This window comes from Hippoglossus hippoglossus, chromosome 5 (assembly GCF_009819705.1).
Source record: "Hippoglossus hippoglossus isolate fHipHip1 chromosome 5, fHipHip1.pri, whole genome shotgun sequence".
NCBI classification, from domain to species: Eukaryota; Metazoa; Chordata; class Actinopteri; order Pleuronectiformes; family Pleuronectidae; genus Hippoglossus; species Hippoglossus hippoglossus.
In genome coordinates, this window is record NC_047155.1 from 14,483,649 (window position 1) to 14,500,554 (window position 16,906).

At 41.6% G+C, this 16,906-nt stretch overlaps 4 protein-coding genes across 4 annotated transcripts in view; 1 reads left to right on the forward strand and 3 right to left on the reverse strand.

The window, feature by feature from the left end:
* Positions 1 to 16,906, reverse strand: part of LOC117761837 (olfactory receptor class A-like protein 4) — a 946,130-nt gene that overhangs the window by 190,776 nt on the left and 738,448 nt on the right. The gene's annotated exons all lie outside the window — the stretch shown is intronic.
* Positions 425 to 4,502, reverse strand: ccnd3 (cyclin D3; the record flags this gene model as incomplete). Its single annotated transcript, XM_034584928.1, is given in 5 exon segments — positions 425 to 1,590; positions 1,810 to 1,952; positions 2,694 to 2,856; positions 3,904 to 4,119; positions 4,203 to 4,502. Coding segments are annotated over 5 exon segments (1,089 nt in total), but the record flags the coding sequence as incomplete, so codon positions are not given.
* Positions 5,595 to 11,847, reverse strand: bysl (bystin-like). Its single transcript, XM_034586083.1, has 7 exons — positions 11,411 to 11,847; positions 9,905 to 10,061; positions 9,644 to 9,782; positions 8,913 to 9,046; positions 8,659 to 8,819; positions 6,412 to 6,514; positions 5,595 to 6,267 (listed from the first exon to the last, which is right to left on the reverse strand). The coding sequence occupies exons 1-7, from the start codon at positions 11,706 to 11,708 to the stop codon at positions 5,913 to 5,915; spliced, it is 1,347 nt and encodes a 448-aa protein (XP_034441974.1). The 5' UTR covers positions 11,709 to 11,847; the 3' UTR covers positions 5,595 to 5,912.
* Positions 12,003 to 14,155, forward strand: med20 (mediator complex subunit 20). Its single transcript, XM_034586144.1, has 4 exons — positions 12,003 to 12,083; positions 12,342 to 12,487; positions 13,404 to 13,657; positions 13,744 to 14,155. Exons 1-4 carry the CDS (start codon positions 12,070 to 12,072, stop codon positions 13,963 to 13,965), a joined length of 636 nt encoding a protein of 211 aa, XP_034442035.1. The 5' UTR covers positions 12,003 to 12,069; the 3' UTR covers positions 13,966 to 14,155.

Sequence of the window (16,906 nt, forward strand, 5' to 3'; positions counted from 1 at the left end):
GTGTGTGTGTGTGTGTGTGTGTGTGTGTGTGTGTGTGTGTGTGTGTGTGTGTGTGTGTGTCAGTTTTCACATGAGAGGTGGGGCAGATTAAGTCGAATTCCATGGGCAGAAGTTGGAATTTGAAAAACAGCAACTTGCATTTGAAAGTAAACCATGAGCCGCAGGAAATTGGTGCACGCTGTGTGCAGTGTGGCGCTGACACCTTTCAACTGAGTTTTGAGGATCAGTGTAGCTCGGGTCAAATTGAACTTAGTGTATTAATTTGATAGCCACCGTGGGAGGTTCAGCCGTTCAGAGACGGATTCAAAGTTAACTTAGCTGCATCCTGATGGCTCAAACCATTACAGCTTAGATTCCAAATTCTAAATCATGCAGACTAATGATTAACATTATGTTTGACAAGATTGTGTATTTCATGTTTGACAGTTTTCTGGTTCCTGCTTTCTGAAATACCCCCTGGTGGTCAGAGATGGGTACATCAGTATTCTGCTGTTGTGTCTGAACTTAATCTTAATATAACCTTTAACCATACAATTCATTTACCAGCTGTCATTTGGGTATGAAGACCATACAACAGGAATTGCCCAACATGCTTTGTTACAAATTTTAATGTTAAGAAATTTTGGGCTCACCATGAGGCTCATCAGTTTAAAGTACTTAAGCACAAGTAACCGAGGAAGTGCCTAATCCCAACTGGACTCTGGAGGATTGTATGAGGAAGGAGCTTTTCTTATTATCACTGAAAACTGGTTTATTTAAAAGTGATGTGTGACACAGGGAAAGCATGGAGTCATATGTGTATAATTTAATGTGCATCTGGCTCTGCTTGTATTTTTTTTTTTTTCTTTGACTGCAACAAAAACCTTGTTTGCCAAAGTGAACTGGCTTATCATTTCTAAGAGCATGTGATCTGCCATGTTATTGTGCCCGGGATGAGGAAATCAATAAAAATAAAAAAAATGACAGAACTCTAGTGCTGGTTTATGTTGTTACTGATCTTCTGCACATACGCACTTTTATATCACAGAATTTCTTTATAGTCACAAGGGAATTCAAGACTGCAAAACATACATTTAAACAGAAACAAGTATATATAAAACTAAATATTACAACTTCACCAAAACTCAGACAAATGTCATATGGATAAAAATACATATGAATAGAAAATATCACAATTAAAATGTGCAAAAATTGCTGTAAGGATTTAGTGCAATTAAACTCATTAGCACAAAACTGTTGAAAAAATTAAATCACAATCATGTTTTTCAAAGTTGCTTCCGCAAATACAAAACACAGCAACAGGATGAACATTTAAAACAGATCTCATCGCCAATCTGCCTGGCTTTTAGTCCTCTCGTTCTCTGCTGCACTTTTAATATTTATCTGGTCTATTCGAGGCAGTGAGGAGTGTTTTCGCGAGATTTCCTGGGGTGATGTCAGCAGGGTCAATGCATCGTCCTGGATGTCAGCAGGGGTGGAGCTGATCTCTGAGCTGCGTGATCTCTATCCGCAAACACCGTCCTGAGAGAGGGAGGGCAGGCTGAGATCCAGCACACTCCCCAGCTGATTGTAGCAGAGAAGGAGCGAGTTCTGTTCAGGGTCAGATTTAAAAACACAAGCAGACGTTCATCATTGTGTCATGAACAGACTCGTCCTTATGGATTTGGACCGATAACAGCTTGTTTGTACTTCGCCGACTGTTTGATCAAAGTTCTTGCTAAATGATCCCAAACACGCCGCTGAGTTTTGACAACAGGGCAAAGTCGGAAGAGATAATATCTGAAAATGTCAGTTAAACATTAAACTTACCAGATCAATGGCCAAAAGGTTGGCCAAAAGCTTCATGACCGAATCAGAGGAGACGGCAGCGTCCTCTAACTTTACCCTCTGCATGGTGACGCTCACACAGGCACAGGCAACAGTGGAGGGCAGGAAGGTGGAGAACCTGTGGTCTGAAGATACACCCAATGTACACAATAACTGTCGGACTAATTAGCAGTGATAACAGTGAGAAGGTCAGTAAAAGTTGGATGTTGACATACAGACAGATGGATGCCTCCATTGTAGACACACCCTGACAGACAAAAGGAAGAACTCAAAACCAGGCATTTCCCAAAACCTGATAAACTGACACAATACCCTAATTGCTTGAGGCAGGAGAAGCACTGAGACAAAAAGTCAGCCATTCAATCCCTCCTCAGACACGTTTTGAATGGGTTTACACTGTCGGGAGCCAGGAATCGTCTTCATTTTATGGGTTGTAATGTCATTGTGTGTCTAAACCAGCCCTAACTGACTGGGATCTGTTGCCTCGGGCGGCATCACAGAGATTTGTGGGAAATCAGCCAGCTGAAAGGTCGGGGACGCAGGTCTTTCACAGCAGACAATACAGGATAACACAAACTCAGCTCTCTGTCTCCTAAATGAACTGCTGACACATCGTAATCAAAGCTTTGTGCCCATTGTTCACCACGTGGAAAGTCATTTAATTTCACCAGTCACCTTCAGTGCTCACTAACAAAAAAAGGTTCTCATTCTTTCTATCTTTTATAAAAGGGTGTAAGAATGTTTTTATTGCACTGGAATAATAAATTGGAATAATTGAATGCTGTAAAAATTACGCATTTTGCCAACTGTTGAATTTTACTTGTAAAAACCATCTCAAGTGTTGGTAACTGACTTGCGTAACTCACCAGTGGCAGCCAGAGCAACGTAGGAGTGAAAACGCCTGCGCACGTTTGGGAAGTGGAGGGGCCGAACAAAAGGGAGAGCGTGGAGAATCGGCTCCAGGAAGTCAGAGGGAACCACGGAGGCCAGACACCAGTCCAACCTGGACACCACCGCCATCTCCCACTGCTGCAGCAAGCACACACACACACACACATTCCTCTCAACCAAAATCCCACTGCAGGAACACTTGCACAACAGACGTACTGATACAAATTTTTGAGTCCGATACCTGGACTTTGGCCAATTCTGAGTGCCGATCTGAGTGCCAGTGCATTTAAAAATCAAAACAACTTGTATAACAGTTTAACAGTTGTATGCTACTAACCCCGTTTGGAAGTGATGATTTCTATCATTGTTGAATGGGCTTTGAAAAACAAATTTAGAGAATGAATGCCATAGAACTTTTGTTATTACAGTATCTAGTTTGGAGGTCATACCTGAAAATTAATAGATAAATCTGCAAATACACAACTCCACAAGTTTGTTTGTTATCTTTCTAGCTTTGAGGCTGTCTTTGTGGAATTTATTGCATAATTCAAATTCAGTTTCCAAAGTTTGCCGCTGTCCTTATTTCCCTTCACCTTGGTGAAGTCACGTATGATGACGTTTTTTCAAATACTTAATGAGATTGTTAGTGATGTTATTTAGCAACACTGTAGGGCCACCCCTCGTCTTGCATATGGTACACGTCGCTGTTTTACTTGTGGGAATTGTGAAATATTGCCAAATTGATGACATTTTAGCTAGATCCGGCTAATGCTACACTACGGGACTTCACTTCTTCGCCAGCAGAGCATACCTGCAGTTTTTGAGCGGCAAAGAAGAAGTGATAGGCTGGAAAAGAAAATCTGAATATACTTTAAAGACGTGGGCTCGGACCAGTACATAGAGTTGCATATTTGCCAAAGCCAAATCCTGTATTTTCGGCATTATCGGAGGCATTTACCATGTAAAGTATCGGTACCAGAACATTTCTTAACTAACACGTGATGCAGGAGTAATTAACTATATCAAATTATTCAAAGGGACAGACATGGGGGGGCGGGAGAACCTCTGGTCTACAGTGTTAATGATGAGATGCAGCAAAGACAAACCCCTTTTAAACAAAGTGACATGTGCATCTTTTCACTTCTTATATCATGCATATAACTGTAGTAGAGGTGAGCTCTTTACCAGGATGTCCGACACTGATAATGAGTTGTCTGCGTAGATGCAAAGCATGCTGGCAGTCAGGGGGACGGTCTCCCTCATCTTGGAGGCCAGGGACATGCAGGCGGTCCCTAAAGCCTGCAGGTGGCGCCTATCGATGGCGCATGCGCTCAGGTACGAGTCCAGGTAGTGCGTGGCCAGCGGAAACACCTCGTGCTCACACAGCTGCTCCTCACACACCTGTCTGACACAAAGACACTTCACCAGAATCACAGAAATGGCGCTGGATTAGAGTTTGGTGACAGCGTGGCAGAGTAGAGCACCTGTAACATCCACACCGCCAGAGTCCTCCTCATGTTCGGCTTTATGTCCGCCTGCCCCACTCGGTCCGAGTCGGGGGACACGCGGCCGGGCCTCTCCAGGGCCGCCAAGGTGCGCAGTGCCCGGGGGTCGTCGGTCACCGCGGGGTCGCTGTGCGCCCGGGTGATCCAACCACGGTCCGTTTCACCGGGGACATCCGAGGAGCCATTTTGAAGCTTTAGATCAATTTGTAAAGAAACATTCAATGTGTAATCAAAGTGACAACAATCCGAGGACCTGGCAGCTAACGAATCTACTTTGAGTTAGCCGGCTAAGCTAAGGGCCGTCAGAGTTCACTCACCGCCGCCATCTTTAAAAGGGTCAGAATGGGACAAATTGTTTTTTTAATCAAATAACAAAACTTTATTTCTGCTCTCATGAAAAAATGAACAAAAAAAAAGTAATTTCGTGTTTGCGCCTTAAACATTAAATGTAAACAGATTAGCATAACTTCTAATAAAAGCAGGAATCCACTTTTTAAAGCTGAATTTGAATCTAATCAAATACTGTAGTTATTTGTGTAGATCTCACATTTACAGCTCTAGTCTCTTCATAAATAGCTTTTAATTTATTTTTCAGGTATTGACTATAAGGCATTTTCTACATTGTTTGATCAACAACTTATTTATTATTATTGACTGGTGCTGTGATCATTAATAACATCATTACATCTAAGAATATCTCTTGTTTTTATTAGAATAACCAGACTGGCAGAGCACAAACATGACGGCTACAGGACTGTTCCTGGTCTTTTTCTCCTCTAGGCACAACCGGTGGAGGCAGATGTCCGCCCACACCTCTTCAGCCTGAGGGTTCTTCCTGCTAAAGAGTTTTGTTTTCTCTGTGTGGGAACTGTTGGGTTTCTCTATAATTTTGTACGGTCTTAACTTTACTCTGAAAAGTACCTTAAGATAATGTATGTTGTGATCTGGCACCATACAAATAAAACTGAATTATGTACATAAATGTTGCGTAACTTAATTGCAAATTTTAAAATGTCATGATAATTCAGATAAACATATGGCACTTAAACTTAAAGAAGTAGGACGTCCCTCTCTGAGCAGGCCTCTCGCTGGTCGTCAGGTTCACTCACCCGGTGGCCTCCTGCAAGTCTCTCTCTCCCCCTTGGTTTACAGTGTTTGGTTATATATTGATTGTGTATACTTAAATTTCCTTTTCCTTTCTTTAAAATAAAATGTGTAACTTTTTACAACCATAGTCAATGGCTAAAACCATTGTTCAGCCTTGAGTCAGGTTGTAATTTAGACAGTCTCTGTTGTTAACTTTCTTTACTATTTTATGTATTTCTTAAAAAGTTGTGAACATAAAATCTTGAGACACAAATGATCCCTGACCAGTTTGTTTTTTTAATCCAAATCTTTGCAACAAAACTTCATTAAATGTACACAAATACCAGTCTTTGTATTTCCAGGCAATGACTTCACTGCAACAGATTCATGAAAATACATCATTTTTAATTGAGTGATCTCATCCGAGCGGAGGAAGCTAATTATAGCTCTGATACAAAGTAATGAGTCACATCTTCGAAACTGTCCTTTCACAAAACAGGATGATCGATGAAGTCAGATTTAATAAATCTGTCTCCATGCTGAAGAAAACAATCATTTGCATCAGAGGAGGAGGAGGAGTATGCATCAGACTGGGCTGAACCCTCAATCCATTTCCACTGTAACAGGAAGCCCGATTTCGACATCCCGTGACTCTGAGTTTTGAAGTTCTCTGCGAATCTCTGTGGTGACCTGAGGGTGTATTTGTATCTTAAGCAGCTCCAGCAGTGCTGTCTTCTGTTCATAGGCCAGGTCAGCCTTGTAGCGCTGAGCCATGGTGAGTAAACTCTGATGCCACAGAACAGGAAGCAAACGTTTTTCATTGCGGAAGGACAGGAAGTGGGCCACCAAGGCGTCTAGGACACGGAAAGGCAGGGCGTATTTCTTGTCAAGCAACAGACGCAGGAAAATGCTGTTGGCTCCGTTATACTCCATCTCTGCCAATTTAAGCATTGCAGCGCTGAAACACAAGGATTGTTCATGTTATGCAACCTTGACTTTGCTTTAACTTGCCAAATAAAGCAATACAAAGTACAAGTGGTTAAACCCAACATCTAATGATGCCAACATCTGTCCGCTGTGTGTCAGGGAAAGGAAACCTCACCTGGAGTGGAGCACAGGGACTGAGCACTTTGTGAGTATGCTGCCGATGATGATGGCTTCCCTGAGAGTACATGTCCCAGATTCACACAGAGGAATCAGAATACCTGTGTGACAGAAGCGGTATAAAGTATTAAAGAGTATTCCTGCAGTACTACACTTCCATAAGGTGTTGGACAGATCTTATGAAAAGGTCAGAAATTGATGCAGGAGAAGCCACAATGTGGGTATAGTGACAGTAACATAACAGTAACATAAGCACATAAGAAAAAATCTTTCACGCTGTGTTTGTGTCATAACGTGTGAATTGCTGAGATGGGAGAGATTCTCACGTTAATGACTTGCAAGTGTTCAGATGATTGGAGAACCCATGAAAGCTGCGTGACTGACGGAGCTGGCCAGTAACACTATATCCATTATGGAGTGCCACACTGAAGCCTACGTCAAACATTCATGCGAGTTTAGTTTTCAGGCCCGTCCATATTGTTATGCAACACGTCGGATACTGTATATTGTTACAGTGAACACAGACAGCTTGGTATTACACCCTCACTGCACTGTTTGGTAAACTGACTTTCTGTTTCATGTTTCTAGATATCTGGTTATATTGCTAGAGGAATTTCCTCTTTGAGCCAAAGAGCACATTACACAACTGTTTTTACAACGGTTGTTCTCCCTGTGACAGGCACTTAGACTTTGATCTATAAAACTGGTTCAGTGACCCTTTTATAAAAAATTAACTGGTAATATATTTACATGCAACAAAATACAAGATACACTTTGATGTAAAGGCAAAAGGTAAAAAAATGGTAAAAAACTGTTGAAAAAACTAATAATTAAGACCAATTCTAATTTTACTGGCAAATGTAACAGAAGTTGGCAGCTACTGTACTGACAACAATCTAATTCCAGAGGTGAAATAATACTACACTGTGCATATAACTCAGTCATAAGGGGGCTACTTTGTTTGCTTTTGGCATATTTGCACAAAACAACAAAACCGAAACTAATCTTGTAGAAGAAAAGCATTTTGGGGTATAACTCTAGCATCGTTACAGAACTTGCATTGTATGTTTATCATGAAAAACATAAAATGAATTGTTTTACCTCAAATTCATTCAACAAATATTTATTTTGTTAAATCTAAATTATCCTTAAAAACTATATTTAATGGAAAATGCTCCCCTCTAGTGGCCAATTAGCTCCATCATTCATTCGGAAAGTGGTAATACAGTGTATTTGTGAGCGACACTGCCACTTAGTGGTGTTATCTTACACTGGTGGATTTCAAAATATGGGTCACTGGATGTTTGGGGAAAACAGTTCTATCAAACTGGGACAAATTGTGTGAACGCACAGGACGGACGAGATTAAAGACAGGGAAAAAAACGATCTTCAGCAACTATTGGCCAAATGAGACTCTGGGAATGTGAAGGATGAGTTGACCCAAATTTAGAGTGTGTTAATTACTGTGCTTCCAGAACCAATGGTGTTATTTACCCTGTGGACACCAGATAATCCTCTGTCAATGTCCTCAGAATAAAAATTCTAAATTTAGTGCCGAGATGAGAAACATGGCATGTCCCAGAAAGCTCATATTTTCTTCCTCTGTCAAATCCTCTTATTCGTTCACTGTCCCCACTTATTTTGAAATGTTGAGTGTGAGTGGAGCTTAGCCGGGCATTCACTGAGCATTCAATGACACACGATGACTGTCCACACGCCCACAAGGCAAATCAGGATTTAAGCTCCACAGAAAGCTTCAGCTCATCATTTATTTTCAACAATACTAAGGACGGTTAGAGGAATATGACTGATGGTGATTGACAAATCAGGCAGTAATGAACAATTCAGATTCACATTTTAATTTAAGCTTGTCCTCTACAACGTCAGAGGACACAGGAAATCAGTTTCCATCTCACTGGGAGAACTATTGGAAAATTAGAATCAGTCCTCAACAATTAAGTAAAAATACCAAAGCTGCACTGGGAATTAATTTTGAGAGCACAAGGCCCAACAGTCCTCTTATGAAACCACATTTATATTCACTAGATATAGTTTTTTGGGGGGGGTCTGCACCAAATCGCACAAGCTCGGAAATCTCAGTCCCCTAAACATTTTTTGCATCAAGAACCATGAATTATTTTCTGAGAAATCAACAAAAATGTAAAAAAAAAATAACATCTTATCTTGCAATGTTAAAGAAAGTCAAAGAAATAGTAAACATGGATGGAACGCTCTGTTGTCTCACCTTTGAACCAGGCTCCTGGTTTGAACAGGGCTTTCTTCAGGGCACTGTACAGATGGAAGTTGAGTTTCTTATACTCTGCAATATCATCTCGTACTCTGGGCAGCAGCACCAAGTTAAAAAATCTCTGGGCCATTCGTTCTTTCAGATTCGAGGAGAAGATTCTATGAGAAAAGCAAGGAAAGGGTATTTCACTGTACTGTTTTAAAATCTCATCATTTGATGTGTTTATTTTAAGTAATACTCTGGGGGCTCACCTTGTTGCCTGATACATGGCAGCAGCTGTCCAGGTTTCAGGCTCAGTCAAATATAGAACCTGCTCCCAGTTGGCCAGCGCGGGAATTATTTTAAAAGCCTTTGGTAATTTACCGCTGCGATATCTTGACAGAACCTGAAGCAAAACAAAAAATTATCTTTTAATTTAATACTTCACATTTACACACAAGCACTAAAAAGGAACACGGGTCATTGGTTCATGCAAAACAATAAAATTCAATCTACCTATGAACATCGAGAAATCATACAAGACCTGAGCAATGAGTTAATATCAGTTTGTCCAGTTTGTCAAGCAGAAATCACAATCTCATCATGTGAGCTATTTACGAATGGGATCAAATTGAAGGAAGAACCATAACAAAAGTATCTGGATGTGTTTTTTTGCCAACAAAAGCCTGAAGAAAAACTGTGAATGCAAGTCAAGAACACCACTACGCTAAATAATGATTGTTGGGGGCCATGTCTCATGTGTCACTCGGAAATCTCTTATAGGTGTTGAATTAAGATGATCCTGTGACTGTGGGAGCCTTGATAAAGGGATTTCATTCAGTGACTATAATGTGCCCTGTATAAAATCATCTGACGTTATGTTCCTCTATATATTCATTATTCATTCTATATATTCATTCTTTCCTTTAATTCACACGTACAAATTTGTATGAGTGCTGTGTTCACCTGTGCAGGTTAAGTTCTATATTTTAGGACGACTCACCTTACTGACACCTTTGTACACTTCTACTACCTTCGGGTCCAACTGGGGCATCGGACAGCCCGACACCTCTGACATCAGAGTTCCCACCTCGGTCTGCTTCTCTGTGATCTTCTCCATGATGATATCAGCCAAGGTCCGTCTGCAAGAGGCATGAAAATAACACAGAAGCTCAGCATTTAAAAAGGAAACTCATCATCTACTTTGAATCATTTAAGTGCACAGATACTTCTGAGGTAAACCCAGGCTTGTGTCGTGTCTTGCCTCACTGGCGGGTTCTTATTCATGAACATCTCCATGGCCTTCTCGTCATCAGGGTCAATGATGACCTCTGTGTCACCCTCGGCATCGCTGTCTCCAGCACCCGCTTGTCCCAGTGCTGGCCACTCCTCGTCTGAATCTGCATCCTGAGAGCCAGACCCTAAAATATGATGACAAGACATAGTCACACAGACGTTTACCAAAACCCATCTCATGGTTGAGTGATGTTTGTTCAGATTTAAGTGGGAAATTTCATGGCACTTTACAAACATAATCAATTTGTACACATGCAGGATAAAGATAATCATCTTTCTATGAAGCTTATAGGTCAAATCTCTTGTGATGAAACTAGCAGTAAAAATGCAAATTATAGTAATGACAGTGGCCAAAAGTGCATGGTTAACCAAACATCACACCCAGAGGCATGTACTGAATATTTCACTCCTGAACCACGGGCATCAATGTGCTGCTACAAGGACCTCAACTCTTCTGGGAAGGTTTCTCACAAGACTTTGGAACCTGCCAAGTGATTTGGTCCTTTACAGCAGCCGGAACATTAAGCAGTTGGCCACTGATGTTGGGAGATAAAAACCTTGCTCTCACTTGTCCTATTAGTAATAGATGGGGAGGGGGGGTCAGTGTTTGTGCAGCACACTCTACTTCTGCCACTCAAACTTAGAAGAAATCCATTTCTTTAGTGGCTGCGGCTCAGGAGATAGAGCAACGCAATGCTGAAGTGTCATTGGGCAAGACACTGAACCCTAAATTGCCTCTGAGGGAGCGATTCCATTAGAGAGTGACTGACAAGCGGAGCATTAAGTAGCGCTGTATGAAAGTCTGATTGAATGAATGTGACTTGTTGTATTAAGTGCTTTGAGTTGTCGATAAGACTAGAAAAGAGTCATATAAATGAAGCCCATTAACCATTACTGTGCTGAAACAGGAGGAAACCTTCCATATACTACTACCAACCAGGGCAAGCTGACACCTAACTCCAGAGGACCAGATTAAGTAAAAATGTGTCATACAATACACTGTACTCAAGCACAATACATGATATGATAGATGCTTCTATGAACATCTTCATTGTTTAAGTGTATCATTAATGTCCTATGGGAGATAGAAGAGATCAATAAGGATTCTTCAAGTGGTTTTGCTCTGAAGCCCCTTGGGAGATGAGTATGGTCATTAATGTAGCATCAAGGTGTCTCTTAAAGGGAACCAAGGGGATGAGTGTGTCCAAAAGCTGAAATAACAGCAGAAGAGTAAAGTGTCCACATACTTTTGACCATAGTGTTATTTAAACTGTGATCAGTACAAACATTTAATGAGTTGTTATATTTAACGACGTTATATAGGAACCAGTTCCTGTGTCTCTACATAGGTTGTGAACAAGTCCTGCCACACCAGCCTTCATTCACATTTCTGTCAGTTTAGTGGATCTCGTGCACAGGTTTAAAAGCCACATGTAACAGGCAGCAGCAGCAGATAGTTAGTGGCTGTACTTACCGAGGACAGTGACCGGTATCTTCTTCTTCTCCGGTTCCACACCATACTCGCTCTGCAGCTCCTCTTGCTGGATCCGGGCCTGCTGTAGGATCTTCCTCGACAGCCGCTCGTCCACGTACTTGTCCTCGTTTTCTTCCCGACTGTCCCTGATCTTCACTCGGCCCCGGGCTCGAAACGTGTCGGCCTGTAGGATCTGGTCCGCCAGCGCCACGGCTGGTACTACTGCTCCTCCTCCTCCTCCTCCTCCTCCTCCTGCTCCTCCACCTCCTCCTCCTCTGGATCTCTTCACTTTCGGCATCTCTGCACGCTGACAGCTACAATCTTGTTGTTATGTGTTAGCATGTGCTAGCTAAGGTCTAAAAGGAAGAAGTTCTGTAAACAGTCACAGCTCAACACGTGCAGGTTGCCATCGCAGGAAGTGACGTGCTGAGTCGCGTCAAGTCCGTCACCTAGCAAAAATAACACGTTAGCATTTTTGTCAGTATTAAATGACTTTATTGTAGAAACTACATGAATATAACTGGCAGTGTGGTTTGTTAAATATATAATGGCTATTTAAAATAAAATAAAATACGCTTATTTAAATGTACCGGAAGTTCAACTTATAACCCGGAAGTAGTAATTGAAAAGACTCGACTACAACTGGAGGCAAAACATCAATGGGAGTCACTTGGTGAGATTATTGCTCAATGGTTTTAGCTTTATTGAAATTAAACGTCAACCAATTTGATTTTGAACATGTTAACTCTAATTTACACACGGCTCCATAATCCTCTGCCCTTCACCTCAGACACTGCACATGTGTTATAGTTTTATCCACTCGATGCTCTGGAGCAGCACTGATAACGTTACATGGCCATGATGAGGATGATGTTCAAGTGTGTGTGTGTGTGTGCGCGTGTGTGTGTGTCCGTGTGTGTCTGTCTCACAGTGTGTGTCAGGTGCCTGTGGCGGAGGGGAAGAGTGTGCAGCAGACAGTGGACATCCTGCACAAGAAACTGGATCAGCTGGGTGCAGTGAAGCAGGGCAGCTTCTGTGTGGACTGTGAGACCTACCATGCCACAGGAAATGTCAGCGGTAATATTTAATAACTCAATGCTCTGATGTGTCTTGATGAGCAAAGACCAGTGGATAAAAATGCACGTGTTGAATGGTGAATGTCAGACAGGGAACATTGTGAAACATTGCATATCATCATAATTTATCAATTGATTTGGTTACTCCCGTTCCTCATGCAGCTGCACTGTGTCAACATGGATGTTGACACTGGTGTTATTGTTGTAGGTAGAGCCCCACAGATAAGAGTTTTTGACTGGAAAATAAATACTGGCAATGATTCCGAATATGTCATTATAAAATCATTATGAAAAAGAAATGTTATCAAGGCTTCATATTTTACAGTTAAATCATAAACTTTTCTTGTAAATAACTATAAATTAAAAGAAAATACAAATATCCAAAGATATAGAACTTGAAATAAGTAAATGTAAACTGAAATGTTCATCTTTTCTGCATTGTGAACATATTTGCATTGATCATTGTAAAAATCATTGCAAAAAATTATAGCAAATTGCAATTTTTTTATGGACACATTACATAATGACACAATTTTCGACAGCCAAAGTGTTGTTCTGCATTGTTCATTCTGGAAAATAAAAGTTTTAATATCGGCAAACATAAACACAGATGCAGTTATCTGTGACAGGATCATATCAGCTGCTTTTGGTTGGCCAATCGATTCATGTGTAGGGCTCTGTTTAAACTTTTATCTAACCTCATAGACTAATACTATAAACTCCATGTGTGGCTGGTTCTCACAGTAACATTGCATCATATTTGACTAAAGTCTGTGTTATTTCTGCATCTAAAACATCTAAACATCTCTAAGATGTGAAATATATTTTCCTACAAAGTGGAAGTATTCAGCAATGTGACAATGTGAGTAAATAAACCTTTGACAATCTGTGCTTCTGTTCTCTCTCTGATATTTCAGGTCAACCCACCAAGCTCTTATACGTGATGCACAACACTGAAACTCCCCTGAGCTGCTTGGCTCTGTTTGAAGGTGGACCCTGCGTCGTGGCGGATGCAAACTTTGATGTCCTCATGGTGAAACTAAAAAGCCACTTCCAGAATGCCAAGGGGCACAAGGTGGAGTGTCGTGGTTCGAGATACCGCTACTGTGACTTTTTAATAAAAGTTGGTACCGTGACAATGAGCTCCAGTGCCAGAGGAATATCAGTAGAGGTATATGCTTTCATAGTTTGATCCTAATAGTTAGAGTGGAGACATCACATCTTACCACTGTGTATTGACTTGCTGTGTCTCCTCAGGTGGAGTACTGTCCCTGTGTGATTCCAGGGGACTGCTGGAATCTCATTAAGGAGTTCATGCAGTCCTTTCTTGGTCCCAGCGTCCCTGAACTGCCGTCTGTGTTTGTCGCCAAGCCTGAAGGCCTCTTCGCACCATCTGACAGCGTCGACACCATGACTCAATACCTGGAGTTGTTTAACAAACTTCGTAAAATGCAAATGCCAGGAAGTAATGTGCGTTGAACTGTCACGTGTTCATAGAGAGAGATCTAATTTTTTTAATCTTTGTATTAATGTTGCTTTGATTCTGGTCCTATGGATATGAATGATATCTAGGTATTTTTGAAAGCCTAGGAATTTTTATTTCTAGAGCCTCAATTGTGTTACACCCCCATTTGATAAAAACATTTTGTATTAAAGAGACCAAGTGGAGAAAAGTAGCCAGAATCTGTGTTTCTGACTGTTTACAGTATTATAATCCATATACATATAATGATGATGCATATATGAATATTTCAAGATTCAAGAGTTTATTGTCAAATGCACAACAATTACAATAAGCAGTCGCTGGCAATGAAATGCTTGGGTCACAGGCTCTCATAGCAATGCTCAGAATATTACAAGCAAAAAAAATATTGAATAAAATAGAATAGAAAAAATTAAAAATAGAAAATAAAATATATATATAAATATATATACACCTAAAGAAAAAAACAATAGTGCAATTATGTGCAATAGTGCAAATATGCTAAGGTGCTGGTTTGTGGAGTTATTGCAGATTGGAGGAGTTTAAAAGTCTTATGGCCTGGGGGGTGAAACTGTCTCTGAGCCTGGTGGTGCGGGCCCGGATGCTGCGGTACCGTCGGCCAGACGGCAGCAGGCAAAACAGTTTATGGCTGGGGTGATAGGGGTCTGTGATAATCCTGTTGGCCTTCTTCCTACACCGCTGGGTGTAGAGGTCCTCCATGGATGGTAGCTCCGTCCTGGTGATGTGTTGGGCAGACTTCACCACCCTCTGTAAAGCCTTACGGTTCAGGGCGGTGCAGCTGCCATACCAGGTGGTGATGCAGCCAGTCAGGATACTCTCTATGGTGCACCTGTAGAAATTGCAGAGAATCCTGGCATCCATGTTGAGGCTCCGCAGCCTGCGGAGGAAGAAGAGCCGCTGTCTGGCCGTCTTCCTGATGGAGTCTGTGTGGTGGGTCCAGGTCAGGTCATCACTGATGTGGACCCCAAGGAACCTGAAGTTGCTGACTCGCTCCACCGTAGTCGGTAAGCGCAAGCGTGTACGTGTATTGTCTGAGAAACAAAATGGATATAATAGTTCAATGAATGATTACCTTTTTGTCTGCCTACCAACTAACTATGTTACAGTCAAAGTTGAGGGGTGTGGCTTATTGTTACATCAGAGTTTCCTTTGATCTATTAGTGACATCATAGTCCTTTAACCCCCTTTGTTTGAATTTCTTAAACCTCCTTTGCTTCAATTCCTTTAACCCCCTTTGCTTCAATTCCTTTAACCCCCTTTGCTTCAAATCATTTAACCCCCTTTGCTTCAATTCCTTTAAACTCCTTTGCTTCGATTCCTTTAAACTCCCTTGCTTCTTTTTCCCTTCCTATTCTTTAAAGATGCTCTTTATCTCAGAAAATTAACTAGTGAAGAGTCAGTCTGCACTAACCAGCGAATTGGTAGAACAAAGAAGATAAGAGATTTTTCATGAGAATTTGGAAAACACATCTTGAACAGCGAAAACAACACATTGAAACAAATAACAGTCGCAATGGAGATCACTCAGAGAGTGAAACAAATGGATATAGAGGAAGAGACTGTCCGCCCGTACTTCGATTCCTTTTTTACGAAGATCAGTGCAGAGCAGTGGGAGCTGTTGAAGTCATGCAAACCGGATGAAGCTACAACATTTATGTTGGCAGATCTTCTGCTGAAGTTAATGGCGACCGTTTCAAATGCCATTGCAAAGCGATGTCCCCTTGCACCCATGTCTGAGGAAGAAGTTCGGTCCATTCTGGGCGACACTCTCAACGACAGTCTTTCGCCAGGCACAACAAAGTCTACGAGTTTGGATAAGCTCACAGACTTGGTTGTAGAGGAGGTGACGAAGACTGTCAACTCCACCTTGTCTGCAAGCTCCACCTGTGTGAGCTCTGAGAAGCCTATACCAACCCGCCTCATTAACCCCGCTAAAGTCCAGAAGATGATCTGTTATGCCTGCGAGACGTTAAAGGAAGATGCAAAAATCGAACTCTTGCTCGAGTGTCAATCGCGCAGGCGAAGTCAGGCCATTTCCTCAGAGGAACAGGACGCTTCATATGATCCCATTCGGATGTGTAGGACCTCTTCAAGCTCCCCCTCTTCAGGAGTCAGCTACAAGTCAGGTAGTTCCTCAGAGGGAGGTTCAACAACAAGCAGTATGGACAGTGGGAAGATGCTTGTCCAGGAAGCAATCAACAATAGTTTGACTGACATCACAGACTTCTTTGATGAGTTCCATGACAGCCTCTTTCTCAATTCATCGTTTTCTCCAGAGATTGATATGGCTTTAGATGAAATTATTGAGTCAATCAATAAGGAAAGCAAAAATGGAAAGGAATCTCCACAGCCAAACCTCTCAATCAGTAAAGGAATGAGGACGATCAATAGTCTTTTCATAAAGACTTTTGCCACAGCAGGGACGCTTCAAATACTGACAGGGGTCGCGAAAAAATTCAAGGAGGAGACCAAAGTCAATAGGAGGCTGACGATACACTCATTGATGGCTAATATTGACGCTGTGCTTCTGGAGAAGGAGAAGCCGGGAGGTGGAAATGAAAGTTCTGCATTCCAAACACTGAAGAAGCTTCCATCTGAAAAGGTTCTTGTATTCACAGAACAGCTTTCAGATCTCATCTATGCGTACATCACACCTGGAAGGAATTCAGACATTAGTTCAGGTCCAGCGAAAAAGGTGGCTGTTCCTATGGCACACAGGGGCATATATGCAGAAATTCAGACCAGGGTGTTTTGTTTTCTGTCCTTGATAAGCTGGTGGCTGAACAACCAAGTTAACCGCCACACAAAAAGGGTGTCAGAGGCTTTTATGGCCATCGACTCACTGGAAACAAACAAGCAGTCATCATCATTAGAGGTCAACAGCATTGAGGAGAAAGGATCAAAGAAGACTTCATC

What these genes read in the sequence shown, in the direction of transcription:
- bysl (XM_034586083.1), bottom strand. Translation starts at nt 11,708, where the DNA reads ATGCCGAAAGTGAAGAGATCCAGAGGAGGAGGAGGTGGAGGAGCAGGA. An exon ending in GATACCGGTCACTGTCCTCG is followed by an intron (nt 10,062 to 11,410) that starts GTAAGTACAGCC and finishes ATCATATTTTAG; the next exon opens with GGTCTGGCTCTCAGGATGCA. An exon ending in GCCATGTATCAGGCAACAAG is followed by an intron (nt 8,820 to 8,912) that starts GTGAGCCCCCAG and finishes CTTTTCTCATAG; the next exon opens with AATCTTCTCCTCGAATCTGA.
- med20 (XM_034586144.1), top strand. An exon ending in TGCCACAGGAAATGTCAGCG is followed by an intron (nt 12,488 to 13,403) that starts GTAATATTTAAT and finishes CTGATATTTCAG; the next exon opens with GTCAACCCACCAAGCTCTTA. An exon ending in CCAGAGGAATATCAGTAGAG is followed by an intron (nt 13,658 to 13,743) that starts GTATATGCTTTC and finishes GTGTCTCCTCAG; the next exon opens with GTGGAGTACTGTCCCTGTGT.